At 33.5% G+C, this 21,100-nt stretch overlaps 1 protein-coding gene across 4 annotated transcripts in view; it reads right to left on the reverse strand.

The window, feature by feature from the left end:
• nemy (cytochrome b561 family member no extended memory) overlaps positions 1-21,100 on the reverse strand; it is a 286,552-nt gene that overhangs the window by 196,723 nt on the left and 68,729 nt on the right. Inside the window, exon 1 of one of the 4 annotated variants that reach the window (XM_072532343.1) lies at positions 17,112-17,305. The exons of the other annotated variants lie outside the window; for them this stretch is intronic. Within the exon in view, the coding sequence (XP_072388444.1) occupies positions 17,112-17,122 (11 nt within the window). The 5' untranslated portion in view covers positions 17,123-17,305. Of the gene's footprint in view, positions 1-17,111; positions 17,306-21,100 lie in introns of those variants that run through there. 4 annotated transcript variants of the gene reach the window in all.

Genomic DNA, 21,100 nt, shown 5'->3' on the forward strand with positions numbered 1-21,100 from the left:
CATGCTTTCTGGTTTCCTGTAATAATCTAATAATAGGGCCGACAGGTCGTCAACTTAAAAAATAATTCCTTTGTACGTCAAAGCAGATATTATTACGGAAATAGTGAAGTTTTATACTTAGTTGGTATTTCATACTTGGATAAAAGCCAGGAGAGAAACTTATTTTTATTCAAATGGCGTTTTTATAGCGAAATACGAGTATAAAGTTTTTGCTTCTAATACCAAAGCAAATTGCAGGAACGTAACAAAAATGTTATATTATATAATAGGAGTCGGTTCTTTTTGTATTTTAAACTGTAAGTTACAATTGATTAAATTGATCTAAGGTAAGAACACCTGATGGTGTACAAGAAAAGTTTAAGAAAAAATAAAAGGAAAAACTATATGATTATAGGATAAAAACCAGAGGTTTTCTGATTTTTTATGGAATGTTTAAATTAAATATTATATTATTATGGGATTAAGCCACAATTGATTGAAATAAAAATGATATATTTGGTTTTGAAGTTTCCACTCCTAAAATTTATATAATTTTACTACTATCGCGTAGGGGGCCGTATTTTACAAATGAAGAGTACAGGGGAAAAACAGGCTAGGTTACATTTTATGATTTTAAGATAAAGCAATTTTAAAGTTCAAAACGCTACAAACACTAAAATTTTTTAAGTCAGATTTTTTTACCATTATGTTTTTAAACTATCTGAGATCCTTAGGTTAAAAACTGAAAGCAATAAAATTTTTTTTTGATAGAAAAATCAAGAAGTTATTCAAAGTTGGTTCTGACTTAGCCCGTTTTTCCCTGTACCCTTCAAATAACATGTAGGGTGTAAAGGACTACCAATGACAGATAAAACTGCTTTTATTGTTTCTAAATATAACCAACTACTTTAGGAGTTTATGAAGACGTTCGTTTACATGATGACCGAAAGGATTAAAATAAGAAACTTATTACACCTGTTGATGTATATCCTTCGAGTGGTAACGTACGGTTCCTGACACCGACGTAGTAGATTTTTCGCGCTAAAACTCAAATGTCTTAAAAAATCCGTGACCGAGTGCGAATAGTTCATATGTTATTCGACCTGACGGTGTGAGCGACCGAGGTTACCATTTGTGTTATACTCAACGGTAAGTTTTGTCGTTTTTGATCCATAGTCAGTTTAAATAATAGATATTCATTTTAGGAGTTGTATGTGAGTATGGCTTACGAAAGAGAACCAATCAGGTTGCAACAACTTTTTGACGAAATTGTTGCTAATTCCGAACCGGAACCAGAAGATGACGACACAAGTTTGCAAAATGATTGTTCAGAAGTTCTAGATTATGATAACAATTCAGAGGAGGATTTCTGTAATGAAGAATATGTCGAAAATCATGTACCAGTAGAAGTAATATCGCGCATACCACGTTTGTTTGGGAAAGAGGGAACAAGATGGAGGAAACATCATGAATTTAATCGTAACGTTAGACCTCGTACTGAAAATCTTCTACCCAATCTGGCAGGACCAAAAGGTGATATTAGGGGAAAATTGGTGATAAAAGAGATTTATGAATAATTTTTTTTTACTACAGATATTCTAGAAAAAATAGTAGAATGCGCCAATAAGTTTATAGTATTGAAAAGCTATGATACAGTCAAAAACAGAACGGCTAGGCCAATTGATTTTATAGAATTAAAAGCTCTGTTTGGGCTGTTGCACATATCTGGCGCTAACAAAAGCAATCATCAGAATGCTGATGATTTATTTAGAACAGATGGATGGTCAATGGAGATTTATCGCCTTACGATGTTGCTAAAGAGGTTCCAGTTCATTTTATATTTTTTTCAATTTCAATTTATAAAAAGTTACTTTCATATTTTTTGTTTTAGTTTCAACAGAGAAAATGTAAAGTGTAATTAACTTCCGGTAATAACTTTATTAGGTTGAAGCGGGTTTTTTGTAAATAAAAAAAAGTTTGATGTATTCAAATTTATAAAAATTTATAAAACTTTACGACCTTTTTTATACTTATTACTGCTAGTTTCATGAAGAACTACAAATAGTTTAAAAAAGTTATTAGCGCCTTAGTTTAAGTCTGATGTTTAAGCAGGATCAAACAGTTACTTAATGATATGTAACGAAGTGTGAGAATGTGTCTATCACTTTTTGAGCTGTTTTGATTAAAACATCCTCTTTCACGTCAATCATGTAATGAGCTCCGTTTATATAACGTTATAACGATGTGTGATATGCGCCGAATTTTATTTTTAAATTTTCTTTTTCAGATATACAAATTCAGTTCGGAACTAAGGGTCTGATTTAATTTTTTTTTAATTAAGAAGAACTGTTTAACTGAACAACTTAAAAATCATTCTTAAAGTATAAAATGTGCACTAGAAAAAAAGGGTTTTCAAGACTTCATCTAAAAGTAGATTGAGGCAGCTATTATTATTAATTACTTAATAATGCTTCAGACAACTGTCTGTTCTAAAAAATCAATTTTTTGGCAACAACGAAATATCAACAAGAATAGCTCCGTAACAAATACTTAAAAATATTACAAATATTTAAAAAAAAAACCTAATAAGTATAATAATTAAATGTCCGAAAAAAAAAAACTGATCATATATAAACAAATTATAGATAGATAGATACATAGGGGAACCCAGGGTGGAACGGGGTACATAAGTTTGATAGTAATTGAAACTACACTATCATTTGAAAAATCTTGTTTATCTTGAAATGTTTATTTATTTACTTCTTTACAAGGAAAATATAGCTAAAGTTATAAAAAACAAACCTTTCTGAGAAAAATGTGCATTACAAAAATAAAGGGGAAATTTCCCATTCTGCCCCACCCCCCGGGGTACAATGGTGTGCCCCATACTATACCTAATATCATTGGCAATGTTCACAGACTAGAACGCTTTCATCATCTTCACTGTCTAAACCAGCACATGCTAGATGTGCCAATTTCTTACAAATGCTACAAGAACACCAGCCTTCATTGGACTTAGAGTAGCAATCATGGCAATACAAGCAGGCCGTATCTTCTTCTGCACTATCTTCGGATTCAGTTTCAGATATTTTTTGTTTCTTTGCCTTGGTTTTAACCTGTTCGTTCTTACTTTCTTTCACTTTTCGTTAAGTTTCAACTTCTCTGGGTTTGTTTTCATCATTTTTAAACATTAATCTGCGTTTAATTTTTTTCTCTTTAGCTTCTTTTATAGCTTGCATCTTTTTTAAAGAATCTTCCAGTTCAACCTTATAAGGTGAGGCGGTAAGGACAGCATGTTCGGTATGGATGGATTATTTTTGACAGGATTATCAACTACGGGCGTGGAATGAACATGGGGCGAGGAGAAATGCTTCTGTACTGGTGTAGTTGGCGTTGAGTCAGTTGTCTCTGGCATAGCTGGCGAAGTTTCCTGGATTGTACTACCAACAGGATTTTCCAAGGGAATATCTGTTGTTAGATATTCAGTGAATTTATTCATATTGGATGGCCAGATACCAGCTTTTTAAAGCCATTAATGGCAGTTCTCATATTTGCTGCACTTAAGAAAGCCTAGCCAAAAAGTGTTGATATGTCGAAAAGCTGAACCACTATCCCTGGATGCGACCTAAGCCACTTCCTTATCTCATCCTCATAATACAAGCTCAAGGGCTTTATGAATGCAACGTCCAATGGTTGAATTTTGTGAGAGCAATGAGGAGGAAGCACAATTGCCGCTTGTAGTAATAAATTTCTGTGTTAAGCACAGGTGTAGGTAAAGTCTTCATCAAAATTTGATGAAGTTCTTTTTCAGTTTCAAGTTGTTTACTTAATTCACTATTGGCTGCCTTTATTTTGACTTCACATAAATCACACTTCTTACAAGAATCAGTTATAGGTGGATGACACTGTAAATTATATTCCTTGTTGAACGATTCTCGGAAAATAAAATAGGATAGAGGATTCTGTGTTTCACCTTTATATAACTCGTACATTTCATACAGAGACTCAAATCCGGAGACAAGTATTTCCAATGGTTGCTTTTTTTCCCAGCCATAATGAGATTCATACCATGGAAATTTTTTAATAAACTCTCTTAGTTCCATTTTCTTTGCGTCGGATGTTTTATTGTGCAGTGAATGTTTGTCACGTTTATCATAAGGTGGTGGTGTTCCTACGGATTTACGTTTGACCAGTCTGTCTACTCTTCCAGCAGAGACTTGAAATACTGCTTGAGTAAATGGTTTGCACACTTTATGCTCAACACCTTCCTAACTGGATAAAAAGTAAAACCTGGTTTATTCATAAAAGAATGATGGAAAAACCTCTAGCTGTCAGCAGCACAGTGGACTAACCGCGCATGGTTCACTTTGCTTCTCTAAGATCCTATCAAATATGGAGTTTCAAAACTACATTAGTGCAGCCATGTAGTAACAAATAGAAAAATGTGGCTAATACGGCTAATAGATTTCAACTGGACGGCTAATATTCTACAATAAAATAAATTTTGAATTTTTTTGGGTTGGTCCGTTATTGCACTCATAGCCTCATATGTAGAATGAATTATTTTATCATATTTATTTAGCTTTAAAATTATTTTACGTTTTTTTTTTAAGTTATAAAAGATTAAGATTTTAAGATTATATTTTAATTACATACCTTTTTAATAGTAAGAAAAAAATCGAGAAAATTGTATTTTTGGATTTAACTTTTAACAATAATTAGTAAATAACGTAGAAATCTTTGCAGAAAACATATGAGTTTCCTTCGTGAAATAAAATGAATAATAAAAAACCTCCTTTATTAGATGATTGATAAAATTATTACCCTTCAATTTTTAATTCCCCCAAGTAGACCCTTTTAATTAATAATTAATAAATTATAAAAAGATTGTTTTGAAGTTGCTAATTAAAGCCAAATTGCATGGGTTCGAACCCAATATTAATTTTTCCATTTAAATTTCAAGAGCATTAAAATTGCCTTGACAACCCTCTAGGGGTAGAAAGGTACAGATGATTGCCAATATCCGAAACGAACAGATACCGGAAGCTGGAAAAGAGATCGTTGGTACACCGATCTTTAGGAAAGCTATAAAATATGCCAGAATGAAACTGAGATATCTGGTACATCAAGGTAAAGAGAATATATTAAGTTCATCGAGGTGAAGGTAATATAGTTCAAAATTGAGAATAAATACACATATTGCTCATATAAACCATTTTAAGGCTATACAGTGCTAGTCAAAAGTCCGTTCCCCCCTGGTATTTTTTGAACGGTTATACTTATAATAGTGAAATTTGGAGGAAGGTAATAAACAGACGTAGGCTTCTTAACTAGTCATAACAAGTGACGTAATAGTATATATATATATATATATATATATATATATATATATATATATAGAATAAAATAGAATAGAATATTGTATGTATAGAATGTATTTAGGGATATATGTAAAGGCAACAACAGAGGAAGAAATTACACAAAGATTAGGACAAACAAGAACAGCAATCCGACAACTTAACTCAGTATGGTGGGATAGACACCTAAATATGAAGACAAAAACGCAGATTTATAAAACATTAGTGCGAAGTATTATACATATGGGGCCGAAAATTGGATCATAAACAAGAAAAACAGCAGTAAGATAATAGCAACAGAGATGGAATGCCTGCGAAGATGCTGCAGAGTAACAAGAATGGATAGGAGAAGTAATGACGAAATAAAGCAAAGAACATCAATAGAAACAGACATACTAACATATATAGAAAAAAAAAGACTAAAGTGGTATGGACATGTAAGAAGAGCTAGCGACAGCAGATGGATAAAAAGAATAACCGAATGGAGCCCCATAGGAAGGAGGAGAGGAGGAAGGAGGAAAAGAGGACGACCCCGAAAATCCTGGAGGAACGAAGTAGACGACGCCATGAGTAAGAGAGGACTAAACGATGGAGAATGGAACAACAGAGAGAGATGGAAACGGTGGTACATCGAGGAATTTGGGTTCGAACTGTGCTTTAGAATGTTCCATCGCATTCTATGTTTAGTCTGTAATTTGCCTTGTGGTTGTTAAGATGGAAAGCTGTTACTTCAGTCTTCGATGGCTTTAGTTGTAGGCCCCATTTCTTAAAGTATCTGTTAACAGTGTTTGGATCTGCTTCTATGGTGGTTTCGGCGATTTTCATGTCTTCTTCTTGAGCACCCAGAGCCATGTTATCAGCATAAATAAATTGGCGCGAGGTGGTAGTTGGTACATCTGACGTATAAATATTAAAAAGAAGAGGAGACATAACTGACGCTTGTGGTAAGCCGTTTTGCAGGTTTCTGAACTTACTGTTTTTCCCATTTAGGTGTACTTGGAAAAGTCTGTCACTTAGCATTTGGTTTATCAAACTGTTGAACGAACGGCATGGTACCATCTGGTATATTTTAAATAAAAGACCCTCCTTCCACACTATGTCGTAGGCGCACGTCAAGTCTACGAAAGCTGCTACTGTTTTAAGTTTCTTCTGGACTCCGTTCTCAATAAATGTTGTTAAGGAGAGGACTTGATCGTCACAGCTTCTTCCCGGCATGAATCCAGCTTGTTCTTGAGAAATATTTGGCTTTGCATGGTAAAATAATCTCGTTTGGATTATCCTCTCAAATATCTTATTGCAGACGGTTAAAAGAGCGATTGGTCTGTAGCTCTCAGGTAGTGCAGGGTCTTTCCAGGTTTAGATATTGGGATAATCTTACTTTTTTTTAAGGATTTTGGAAACTTCTGCTTAGTCAATATTTGATTGCAAATTTAAGAAGCCACTTACTGGTATTCGGACCAATGTAACAATATGTTGATAATATTGTCATCATACTAGATGACGCTAACAGACCTAAAAACAGCCTACAGGAAGCAAATACCTATCCATAACAAACAGATCAAACGTTAGAACTCCTAGCCCTAACCCATCCGCAAGTTCTGATACAGCAAACCATATAGAAACATATCGGATCAAGCTGAGAGTCAACCCTCCCGAAAAATTTCTTCTACTGACAATCAAATCAAAAATAAACCCAACATTCCTACAGAAATACCTCAAATGCAAAACCGAAGACAAATACATCAGTTACGACCAGTCCAGTCCTACAAACAACCGAAACACAAAACAAACCAACTACAGAACCACAACCTGCTGAACCGACAATCCCAAAAACAAGAATCAAAGGAACCGAAACACAAAACACACCTCCCCGCTGACCCTCCACTTACAATTGTTATTTTGATTCATTTTGGATCGGCCTATATCTTTAAATCATCTACCCACCTGATCTGTGGTCTTCTTTTGGTTCTCCGTTGCAGCATTCCATTATTTCCCAATGTTGTCTCATCTTGTTCTTGTTCGTGCTATCTCAAAAGTCTGATTTTGATCTCAGAGACTTGTTCTCTCTTAGATTTTAATCACTATTTTTGTTTTCTCATAGGTCCTTTCAAGACCAATATTTCTTTTTTTCTCTATCTAATTAAAAAAGCATACTCTTTAACTCCTCTGTAGCACTTCTCCACAAATTATTGAAATTAATCGAGAAATCCAAATTCCTATGATCATCTGCTTTCTGAATTCGAAGGCATTTGATTGTGTAGACTGGAAGTTTTGTAGAAAATTCTACACGAAACGGGAGTTCCCAATCATGTATTAGCTCTGATGAAGAGCCATACCAGAATAGTAAAACCAGAATTTAATTGAAAACCGTAATTCCAACCCTTTTAAAGTCAGTATGGGTATCAGTAAAGGATGCATTCTATCTTCAAACCTTTTTAACTTTTATGGCGAATATATAAGGAGAAAACACTTGACAAATGGACCAGCGGTACCTTTATTATAGGCAAACAGATCTCCAACCTTTAATATGCAGACAATACAACTCACAACAACAGCATCTGACGAATAAATGTTAAGTCTGCTACAGTTACTGAAAACCGAAAGCAATAGATGTGGTTTCAAAAGAAATAAATATAACAAAAATTATACTAGTCGGTTATTCAAACTCACTGCAAATAACCCACTGACTTAAAGCAATTTGAAATGATGATGTGGTGTGAAGAGTCAACCGTGACAGACACTTATCTTAATAAAATTAAGGAAGACAGCTTTCCGAGGCCATTGATTGCATAATCAAAAGTACTACATTCCTTAGTTAATAATAATATATGTCACATAGATGGAGGGAGGAAAAGTGAAATAGCTATGAAAAAGCTCTCAGGGTTACATAACATTAGAAACTGGATATGATTGGGCTTTAAAGAATTAATTTATTGCAATCTGTAACCAACGACCATTACTGGAGACGCTACTCACAGAATGAGAGAACTGATTATAGGTAATTTGGTCAAAATATGACGCCATCTGAGTATTTTGTTAAGCAGTGTATTTACCAAGTTATTTTATTTTGAATCGAACTTTTCCTTCTGTGAACAACCCCGACAATTGCCAAAAATTGTTAGCTAAAATATGCCGCAAACAAATAAATTATATTTAAGTATTTTCTTTTGTAAGAGAAAAACATTTCAAACAATTTTATCTGCAAACTAATACCATAAACAAAAACAAAATCGTTTGATCCGAACTTGACTGAAGCTTACGAGATTTATTTCATTAAAAAAGTAAAAGCATTTTGGTGTTTTGCGTTCGGCTCACAAAACAGGGAATTTCCCGCGTCCTCTCTGACTTCGTTAACCTAAACAGAAGTATAGTTTCAAATACAAAAACCTGGCGGTTTTAGTTAAAATAAATTGGCAAACTCTTCAGTGTTGCAAGAATTCCATTAAACTTTTAATAAGATTTCGTAAAAGGATGAACTAGTAATTTGAAGCATAAATTATTTAGTTCTAAAAGCTCATTAAAAGTAATATTGCAATTAAGTCAATTTTTCTTCCTTGGGGCGTCTTTTCGATCATTTGTTGATGTTGCTAGTCACAAGGGAAAGAGCATTCCAATTCGAACACTTTATCTATGTATGCCATCAAGAATTTTTAAATAGGTCAAAATTTTATTTTATTAACTTGTTTGTTTTACTGATATGTTCAGTGAAAATTATTAATGAATCTTTTCATTGCATTACTTGATGATCATTGTTCCACGTATAAACACATCCAGATTTTTTAAAGGACACAACTTTTTTTTGTATAGGTACCACACTCATGGACAAGAATATCGAATATTTTGGAATTTTCAAATTTTTTTTTTTGAAAATAAGTTTTGGTCAATCAAGTCGTTTATTGTGAAGAAGAGTTTATTTTAACAAAGTTTAATGAACAATTATTTTAAGTGTTTATGCTAAAAAAAAATTAAGGTAGATAAGGATATTAAAATCCGTAAACTAATTTTCGAAACCAAATTCAGATTTTTGCTTCAATCTGTGCCTTCTAAGAATTGCAAGGCAAAACAAACGTTGATTAAAGATGTTAAAGCTGTTATTAGAGACATGTGGAATCTAAAAATTGCATTCCATAACATATCTCCTCAACTAAGCAAAAATCCTTAACGAATTGGTTTCTTGTACTCGTACAGAGTATATCGGAATAAAACGAAAAAGACAGTTAAGATTTGATTTCACGTACAGTACGTCTGCGTATCCGCCATACCTATTTGGCCCTAATATTAAAATTAGTTTACGAATTTTAATATCAGATGTTGCCATTTTTTAATATCTTTAATATCAGATGATGCGTCTATACAAAGCCATGTTAGAGTTGCTTCCTAAGACAGAAAATATTTATTTTCACGTTTAGAGCGACTGTGAATATCCGTCTCTGATGAACCCTATTAAGGCGAATACACAGACGCACTGTACGTGAAATCAAATCTTAACTGTCTTTTTCCTTTTATTCCGATATACTCTGTACGAGTACAAGAAAGCAATTCGTTAAGGATTTTTGCTTAGTTGAGGAGATATGTTGTGGAATGCAATTTTTAGATTCCCCATGTCTCTAATAACATCTTTATCAACGTCTGTTTTGCCTTGCAATTCTTAGAAGGCACAGATTAAAGCAAAAATCTGAATTGGGTTTCGAAAATTAGTTTACGGATTTTAATATCAGATGTCGCTATTTGCGGCTATACGAAGCCATGTTAGAGTTGCTTCCTAAGATAGAAAAGATTTATTTTCCCATTCAAAGTGACTTGAATAGCCATTTCTGACGAGCCCTATTAGGGGCTTAGGGAAATCAAATCTTAACTGTCTCTTTCCTTAAATAAGGATATTTTACTCTAAACTTAAATGATAATTTAAATTACTCAAACCTCTAGAAAACTTCCAGATCTACTGGACTACTACATAAGCAAAGGAGTGTCCAGAAATAGAATCCAGCTATGGTCTCTCATCGGATCATACACCGGTTATTATGAGCCTGTGTACCACAGTTATAAACAACCCACCATCTCCTCGACTCACATAAAAAAACATCAACTGGGCAGATTTTTTTAATCCTACCTAGAAGAAAATACCAATCTCAATTTGCGGACCAAATCTATACATGACATAGATACAGCTGCTCAATACTTCACCACACATGTGCAAAAAGCGGCATTGCAATCTCCACCACGAACTGATCGCAAACTCACACATACCACAAATGTACTCTTGCACATTTTTTTGAAAGATAACGAATGTCATCTCAGAAATACTCCCTAAGATAGAATCCTTCGAAATAAAACAAACTATAACTGTTTATTAGAATAATAACTAACAGGTTAACGTCGAAGCTCGATAGCTATCAACCGGTAGAGCAGGCAGGATTCCGAAAAGGTTACAGCACAGCGGATCATCTTCTAACAGTCAGAACGCTAATAGAAATTTGGACTCCATAGAAATTTGAGCAATAGAAAGAACTATGAACAATTGCAGGATAGACTCCTGATATAGGATTCTCATACATAATATTTACAAGAAAGCTAAAATGAAAATACAAATAGATGCGAAAACCAAAGCAAATACCAATAAATATAATAGTAAAGGCTAGAAGGAAAAAATAGTAAAGGCACAAAGAGCGATAGAAAGATCAATGCTCGGGGTTAAATTTATAGACAAAAAAACAAACAAATGGATTAGAAGCTAAACCAAAGTAAAAGACTCAGGAGAACATGCTGACAAATTAAAATGGAGATTCGCAGGACACAATGCCCGACTGAAGGATAAAAGATGGAACCACGAAATACAACAATTGAGACAATGATTAGGAAAGAGAAGCAGAGGAAGACCACAAATGAGATGGGCTGATAATATTAAGAAGATTGGAGGACACAACTGGAAGCAAGTACCGCAAAATAGAAAACACTGGATTGATTTGGGGGAAGTCTCTGTTCAAAGTTGGATTACTTAAGGCTAATGAGAGAGGGAGATACCCAACAAGTCCATCGAATGAGAAATGAAATATCAAAAAGTCTTGAAGAAAAGAAATACTGTAACGCTATATTTCTAGACATTTCACAAGCGTTTGACAAAGTCTGACACAGAGGTTTGCTTAACAAATTAAAAATAGCAATATCCAGTAACAATTTGCTCCTACTTAATCCTACATATCAAAAAGATATATCTCTGTAAAATTCAAAGACCAACAATCCAACTTCTGTCCTATCAACTCCGGAGTCCAGTAGGGTAGTGTTCTAGTTCCTCTGCTTTTCTCACTTTACACAGCCGATACACAGGAGACTAATAATACTACAATCGCTTCTTTTGCTGACGACATCGCAATACTAGCTATAAATGAAGACCCCATACAAGCCTCAGAAAACCTGCAACATCATCTGAACATACTCAGTGGTTGGTATACGAAATAAGTAAAAAAAGTAAATAAAACCAAATCAACTCAAATAACATTTACCAACCGTCACAACATATTCCCACCAGTAAGAATGGTAAATGTAAGAATACCAACAGTAACAGACGCTAGATACCTTGGCCTTCATCTTGACCAACATCTCACTTGGAAGAAACATATATAGACCAAAAGAAAACGGCTCGACTTAAAATTCCGGTAAACGTATTAACTCCTTGGACGTAAATCAAAACTTAAAATCCAAAACAAAATTCTTCTATACAAAGCCATACTCAAATCTACCTGGTTGTACAGACAACACCTATGGTGCTGAGTAAAGCCAACGTCGCTGAATATCATCCAAAGATTCCAGTCTAAAGTGCTAAGATCAATAGTGGATGCACCATGGTACGTAAGTAATCAAACACTTCACTGTGACTTAAAGATTCCTTTCATCAGAGAAGAAATCCATCAAGCCACGGAGTCATAAAATGAACGTACCATTCACCATGAAAATTATTATAAAGTAAGGGAATTATTCAACAATGGTCCAGTCACAAGAAGACTACATAGAATCTGGCCTTAAGACCTACTTCAAAACTAAACCAAAATAGAATAAGGTGCGACATCATTTCTCCGACAAGTATTTCTCCTTTAGCTCTTATTACTGTTTGAATTCATCTCGTCATGCTTGCAAGTAAATGTTGGACATATCCTTGAGGAATTGCATTCCATTCATCCTGTGCACCAAGCCAAAGCTGCATTTGTAAGGGAATTTCTTTGTCATATGCAGTGTTTTAGCTGATTTCACTTGTACTCTATACCTTTTATCTTCAAACTGCTGTACCTCACTAAAAACTCTTGATTTTTTTGTCTGATGTTGCTTCACATAAAATATGGTAAAGACAAGGAAACAGTTATAAATATTATATTCCAAAATAATTGATGTAACATGTTGGACCATGGTATTAAAAGTATTGTTAAATACATTAGAACAAACTTTCCTCTTGTCAATGATTTAATTTCGAATGTACAAAGTGTTTGTTAAGCGCCATTAAGACTTTAACTGTATAAAGACAGGCTTCCTAACACACTACTTGATCCACAACCAGTATTAACAAGATGGGCAACCTTCGTAGAGGCTATATTTATTTTATGCCAATCACTTTGAACCCAATAAAAGTTTAATTTTTGAATTCTCTGATGATAACAATCTAGCAATTTCTTCTGCTCATGGAACATTAAAAAATGAAATCGTTACATAACAATTTCATTTTCTAAAAGCCAATTATGCTTTTGTACTCTAAACAACAACAAACAACAATGCCTAAAGCAAAATCCGCTTTCGGAAAGTATTGGTATTCAGTAAAAACATTTATTTTTTCTTTTGAAAACGTTAATAGGACCCCAAATTTTACATTGAAAAAAATTTAGGATTTAAGTAGCAAATCTTCAGGTTTCTTCTGTGAAAGTATGCTGCTATCACATCAGTTGATGTCGAAATAAGCTTTTCTATTCATTAATATCTATATTCTGACAGAAATCGTCAATTTTTAATACAAAAATTTTTGAAACATTCTTCTTCTTGCAGTAGCGTCTCCTATCGGAGGTTGGCTACCATCACAGCAATCTTCACTTTGTTGGCTGCAGCTCTGAACAACTGTATTGAACTGCACCCATACCACTCCCTTAAATTTCGCAACCAGGAAATCCTCCTACGTCCCACATTTCTCTTTCCAGAGATTTTTCCTTGGATTATGAGTCTAAGAAGAGAGTACTTTTCTCCTCTCATTATATGGCCCAGATATTCTAGTTTTTTCGTTTGTATGGTTTTTATGACTTCGCATTCCTTCCCTATCTTCAGCAGAACATCTTGATTTGTTACTCTTTCTGTCCATGGTATTTTCCACATTCTCCTGTAACACCACATCTCGAATGCCTCAATGTTTTTGATGTTTATCTTTTTCAGTGTCCAGGCTTCCATGCCGTACAGCAGAACGGAGAAAACATAGCACCTTAACATTCTCGTTCTTAAGTTTATATTTATGTCCCGGCTGCATAGGAACTTTTTCATTTTGACAAACGATTGTCTCGCTATCTCTATTCGCCTCTTGATTTCTCTTGTCTGGTCATTAGTATCAGTGAAGCAAACCCCTAAATATTTGTAGGACGTAACTCTTTCAACTGGCTGATTATTTATGGTTAAATTCACATTGGTGTATAGCTTCTTTGTTACAATCATGAATTTAGTCTTTTTGATGTTCAGTTTTAGACCATATTTTTTGGTATGGGTGTTTATGTTTTCCATCAAAAACTGTAAATTTGCTAGGTTATCTGTTACTATTAGCGTGTCATCAGCGTATCGTATACATTGTTTGTAAACAATTGTTACAATTGTTAATTATTGCAATTTTAATATACTATAAAATTCTAAGTGGGCTTTGTTGAATGCTATGTTGAATTTTTTCTGCATGCTCTTGACAAAAATCAATTTTTTTGCATATTATTGACAAAAATCGTATATATTTATGCGCGGATACTTCACTTATGGATATTCATATTTGCCTAAGTCTGGTTATGAAGCATATGTCAATAGTTTTGATACGGATCTGCAACAACTCTTCAAAAGCAGGTATCCTTGAATCCTTATTAAAATCCTTTAACAATCTCTGTCAAAACAAGCGCCAATTAAAAGGGTTTTGCCATCGACACTTCGTTTACTCTTGATGGCAAACTGACAAAGGTAACGTTCTAATTAGATCGACAAAGCTGTTTTAGCATAATTTTGCACAAAGCGCTTCATCAGTTTATGAAGATTGAAAACAAAAAAATGGGAGTTAAATGTATATAACTGGGGAGAATATTAATTTAACATTTATCTTCGTTAGACTAAGTTTAATATATATATATATATATATATATATATATATATATATGTATATATATTTTTTTATTTTTTATTCGAAATGTAATAGCGCGGAAAAGTTGCTTTCTGCATAGAGGAGTATCATGTTTTTTTTTATTTTTTTCTACTATTTAGGAAGAAACCACGTTTCTTGGTTAAAAAACATTCGTGAATAGACTCAGATATCAAATGCAAGACAATTATTCCATATTGCAGAAAATCGAGAAGCCTTCGCAATGGTGATTGCCAACGTCAGATAATTCTGATATGGAACGCGAAGAAGCACGTGAAGAAGAAGAAGAAAAAGAAGAAGAAGAATCATAAGCCCAATAAAGACAAAACTCATAAGAGGTGTAGGCTCTGTATATAGCAGCTAAAAAAAGAACTAAAAATGTATTTATGTCATGCCAGGTACCTTCGTGCATTCATGCTTGTTTTACAAGCTTTCATGGAATTCTTTGAATGATTTTTTTTCTCACAAGGAAACTAAGTTCCTGTAGCTGGCTGTATACCATGTATCACAAAAAATTATTAAATTATATTATAAAATTACGTTTCAACCATCAATTTATAATCGTCTCTTATAGTTGTTAACATACAACAACTAACCAACTGTATCCAATAGCACATAACCAGTTATTTATGTTCATGAACTTGTAACTTGAGAATCCTTTTATATTTACCAGGTACCAAATGTTGTCTTTTAACATAGAGGGCCTTCTATGCTCAAGATATAAGTTATTTACCTCATGAACACCACATTACAAAAGTATTTTATTGCATTCACTGAATATCATTTTCAAAAAATATTTTTCCTATTTCACCCATGAACAATAAAGTCTCAAGCATCCAACTTCCCACATATGTCTTTTCTGCATTTTCCAGGTACCAAATGATGCAAAACATAAGGGGCTTTTTATTAGAATCCTGATTTCACACTAATTCATTGGACCTATGTATGTATAGTTGGTTGCCTATCAGTACCCACACTATTCTTCACCACAATTTATTCCTTATACATCAATCAATAAAACACTTTTCTCCAGGTTCCTAACATAAATTCAGGACACATTCACAATTTAATACTACAACATTGATGGTTGCTACTGTTAAATTATTTTAACTTTAACTTATTCAAATTTTTAAATATTGATGTCTTCTGTCATATTTAAACACAGACATCAACTTACAATGACTGCTCTGTTCGAACTTCCGACCTAACATGTCAATTTTGTCATTCAAATCAGTTGCTATCATCAAGTCCTCGTAGACACTTCGTCTCAGGACCAGCAACTTCATGTAGAGTCATACGTCGCCATGTTACCATATCCACTGGTAACTCTAACATCATAAAATATAATACCAACTAATGTAAAACAAATTATAATAGATACATTTTAACTGGTTTTTACCCTGATATTTAGTGGCTCAAAACATGTACACCTAACCACATTTTGTATTAACCTTCATGGTCAAAATTTTAACTTCATGTTCTTTTTAATTAAAGTGGTTATATACTTTTTAGGACACTGATGATGGAACATGGTTTCCGAAAACGTTTTGTCTGCATGACATAGCCCGTTTGGGTTTTTAATTTATATATACCTTTTATAAAGGATTTTTACTTAGATTTTTTTTTCAATTAAATAATTATATCAAATTAGTTTGTTATTGCTTCTTCGATTTAAAAATATGCTAAAGTTTTGGGAAGTGGGAAAATTATTTCCCACCTCCAAATAATTTTGAAAAGTAGACCTAAATAAAAAGTTAAATAATCAGTTCGTTAAACGTACCATTCAAATTAAATTTCGGTAATAATATTTGTAGTAATAATATAGGTAATATGAAGTAATAAAAGGGAAACTGTACACTATTTTATCATGTTGAAGCAACAATAAGTCTGTTACAATAACTGAGAGTTACCAGTAATAATTATCTGATACACCAAACGATAGTATACATAAATTAAAGTGAAAATCATTAAAAATTATTGACAAAAAAAGTTTCGACTCAATTTCATTATCAAGATCATACACGTGGCACCTTCTATAAGAAAATAAAACAACCATAATATAATATAATATTCTCTGACTAAAGTACAAATTATATATATATATATATATATATATATATATATATATATATATATATATATATATATATATATATATATAACGAAAAAGAATTTAAGTTTAACATATGTATCTTTTTCAACAGCGACTTCTATTTTATTATTTTATTAAGTAATAAAATCTATATTTTACTCCAAGTAACCTATCTTTTGTCTATACACCAATAGTTCTAAATCACCCTGTATATTGTTAATAAATAAATATGTTTTCCAATAGATGGCATGCTAATTGAAAATTCAAATCCTGTTTACAAAAAAAAACGCAAATAGTATTAAAAAAGTTGTAAATGTCCTTCTTCACTTACCCTCTTCCCATATTGCTGGTATCCTACCCTTCGGACCCAAAGAGTAGGAACCCCGTGTCCAGTTTATTTGAACTTAATCCCGATTGTCATTTTTTTGTCGACGAAATCAACGCGGTGGTTATAGCAAACAGTGTCCCGTGGGGCAGGCGCGAAAACACTGAAAAAACCATCCGAGCAGCAACCTAGTAGAGGATGTGACCAATAAAGGCTCAAAATGAGGAAGTACAGTCTTGATAAAGAGTGAGACAGATCGTTCTCTCCCTGACAGGAATTTTGTAATGCGATTGCCATTTGTTTAGTTTAATGTTGACAGATCGTTATGAAATTCGCCGTGTTAGGAATAGATACGGCGAATGTGTATGTGTACGAGTATACAGTATGGGTAATGTTATCGGCCTACATGACTCCGCGTAGGAGTTCTCACTTGAAGCTGCCAAATTATCAAGTGGACGGGATATTAAACAGAAGTTATCGCATCTGTTCAATTGTTAAATCGCTTTCTTTTGTCACCTACACATGATACATACAATTTTTTGCCAACGAATTGACTATTTATAGTAATATAGTAATATAAACACTTCTTTATAAATCAACAATGATATAAAAATAAAAAAATAATCCAACTGATGTTTTACAAATAACGACGACAAAGATAGTTGACCAATATATAATAAACTTTATAGAATGTGACTGTTTCATGCTATCATTCGACTGTAATTCTTCTAGTCCTATTACTACAAAGACAAGAGGCTAATTATATTGTTGGGATTTAAGTCAGTAACTATTTCATCTTATGTGCAGATATTTACTGAACATTTTAAGCATAGAACCCAACACAATAATAAAAATTTCATGAAGCAACAAGAAGTCAGAAGTCTTCTCTTCGATAGCGACTTAGGTGCACCGCAAATCCAAGCTATTGGGCGATGTTAGGAATAACATTTTATTCCGAAAATACATTTATAGTTTACCCTTGAAACGTTTGTTTCAAGGGTAAACGTGATGTTTACCATCTTTTGCAGTCTTTATGTAGAGAAAAGACGGCAGAGAAAAATATGTTTTTTTTGCGATTCTGCTATTTTATTTTATTTCATTATTTATTATAGTATTTGCATTCGGTATTTTCAACGATGCGTTAATTCAATATGTTGATGTTGGTTGAGTAGAATATTTAAAGTCTATTTGTTGGCAACTGACAGCTCATTATAAATGCAAAGCTTCAAATAGAGAGGTTAAGGAATTCCGTCAAGGCCATAATCCATTGTCGCACGGATATAGTGGAAACTAATAAGGTTCTTTTGAAAAATTGCGAGTTGTACAATAATTTGTTTAGTTACATATACTTAAAAAAAAGATCCTATGAAATTAAAAACTCTTTTAATAATAAAATAGAAAGTCCGAATGTTGTATCTTGGGCAGCTAATTATCTGTGTTTTCTTTCCGCTCTTTAATTTTTTCACGGAGCAAGTTCTCTCTTTTAACAGTAGTACTATTTTTGGATTTATAAGGCGTATTTATGTTATTACATTCATAGAATACTTTGTCTTGTTAGAGAATACTTCTTTAAAATCACTTTGAAGAATTTAACAAATCATCTTTGGGTACCCATCTACCTGCCCATCGAGTAAGGGAAAGTTTTAACGAATGTGATATAGTGAGGGGCAAGATCTATGCGAAATTTTAAAAACCGACCTACTGGTAATTAAGTGTAACACAGACCCCCAGAGAGACATTTACAGAGTTGTACTAATCTGTACCCAACATTCAAATAAAATTATCTGAGAAAGTGTTGAATTTACTGATTACTGATTACTGAAAAATACTGATTATTTTTAAAGTAAACTAGCTCATAATATAGTATTTAGAAAAATTTACCTTCACCGTTTTTCAAAATTCAGACTGGTAAAACAAAATATTTTTTCAGTTACGAAAATAAAAATTTTCTTTTGGTGGATTTACAAATCTTTTTGTCTTTTTATTAACCGTGCTAAGTTCATCAATGAACACTTAATATTAATATATTATACAGTGACGTCCTAAAGTAACGGATAAATGTAATTTCTACGTAATTATACAGTAGATGAAAACCACGGAACCAGGTCGATTTTTATACATAAAAATAGCTCAGCTACATGATGAAGAAACTACAAGAAGAATGTACCAAGGCTGGCCTAGATATTAACCTCGCAAAAACCTATCTACAAGTGAAGAAGACATAGAAGATCTACAGATTAATGACAACGTAACAATCAAAGGAAAGGATAAATTCAAATACTTGGGGTTTATAATCACGAAAAAGGCAACAACAGAGGAAGAAATTACACAAAGATTAGGACAAATAAGAACAGCAATCCGACAACTTAACTCAGTATGGTGGGATAGACACCTAAATATGAAAACAAAAACACAGATTTATAAAACATTAGTGTGAAGTATTATGACATATAGGGCTGAAAATTGGATCATAAACAAGAAAAACAGCAGTAAGATAGTAACAACAGAGATGGAAAGCCTGCGAAGATGCTGCAGAGTAACAAGAATGGACAGGAGAAGCAATGACGAAATAAAGCAAAGAACATCAATAGAAACAGACATACTAACATATATAGAACAAAAAAGACTAAATGGTATGGACATGTAGGAAGAACTAGCAACAGCAGATGGATAAAGAGAATAACCGAATGGAGCCCATAGGAATGATAAAAAGAGGACGACCCCAAAAATCCTGGAGGAACGAAGTAGAGGACACCATGAGTAAGAGAGGCCTAAACGATGGAGAATGGGACAACAGAGAGAGATGGAAATGGTTGAGCGAGGGAAGGCAGTGAATACTGAAGAATCCCTGAATATATATATATATATATATATATATATATATATATATATATATATATATATATATATATATATACATCGGTTTAGAACGTCTTTCGACGTTGTCCGATACCTAAACACCATCTCTTCCTATCTTCGCAGTCGTTTGTTGTTAAATTTCTTTCGCTCATGGACTTGTTTACGCCGTGTTGCCATTCTAATCTGGGTCTTCCTCTTTTCCGTCGACATATCGGTTGCCATTCTATTACTTTTTTGGGGAGTCTTGATGCTGGCATCCGTTGAACATGCCCATACCACCTTAATTGTTTCTTCTCTATATCTTGAGTTATATTTCCTTCTATTCCCATACGTTGTTTTATTACATCATTTCTGATTCGGTCTCGTCTGGAAATACCTAAAGATCTTCTCATTGCATCCATCTCTACTGCTTCTATTCGCTTTTTGTTCTTTTCACTAATTCTCCATGTTTCAGCGCCATAAAGAAGAATATTTTTAATCATGGTCTCATATATATTAAATTTCCTTCCTTTCGTTATCTCTTTACTCCACAGTATACTATTGAGACATCCTAAGACTTTCTTTGCTTGAGTGATTCGTTTTTCTATTTCCCGTGTATCAGTTCCTGTATTGTCAAAGGCAACACCCAAGTAGTCATAGCTCTGACAGCAGGAAATATATTGTCCGTTTTCGAGGTCTATGTTATCTGACTCGTTTCCAATACAAAGATATTTGGTTTTTGTTGTATTGACATTCATTCCCCAGTCGTTATATTCTTTTATCAGTTTTCTTAGCATGTACTGCATGTCTTCCCTGTCGGTCGCTAGCACTACCTGGTCATCAGCAAATTGGAGTGTATATATACATTCATTGCTAAGCTCTATACCCATCCTATGTACCTTTCTTTTCCATCTTTCCAATGCCGCTGCTTGAAATGAAAGCTTGCTGACAGAGACAAGACAAGAATACCTAGCGAACTCCCCAACACAGTCAGTACATATACAAGGAGAGGAAGCGAGGGTAGACATCGAAACAGTAAGGAAGGCTGTAATGACCCTAAAGAATGGTAAATCCGCTGGACCTGAGGGAATCTATGCTGAAATGCTTAAGAATGGAACTCATAAACTATTTGAAATATTAACTTATGTGATCAATCA

The sequence above is a fragment of the Diabrotica undecimpunctata genome, chromosome 5, assembly GCF_040954645.1.
Source record: "Diabrotica undecimpunctata isolate CICGRU chromosome 5, icDiaUnde3, whole genome shotgun sequence".
Lineage (NCBI taxonomy): Eukaryota > Metazoa > Arthropoda > Insecta > Coleoptera > Chrysomelidae > Diabrotica > Diabrotica undecimpunctata.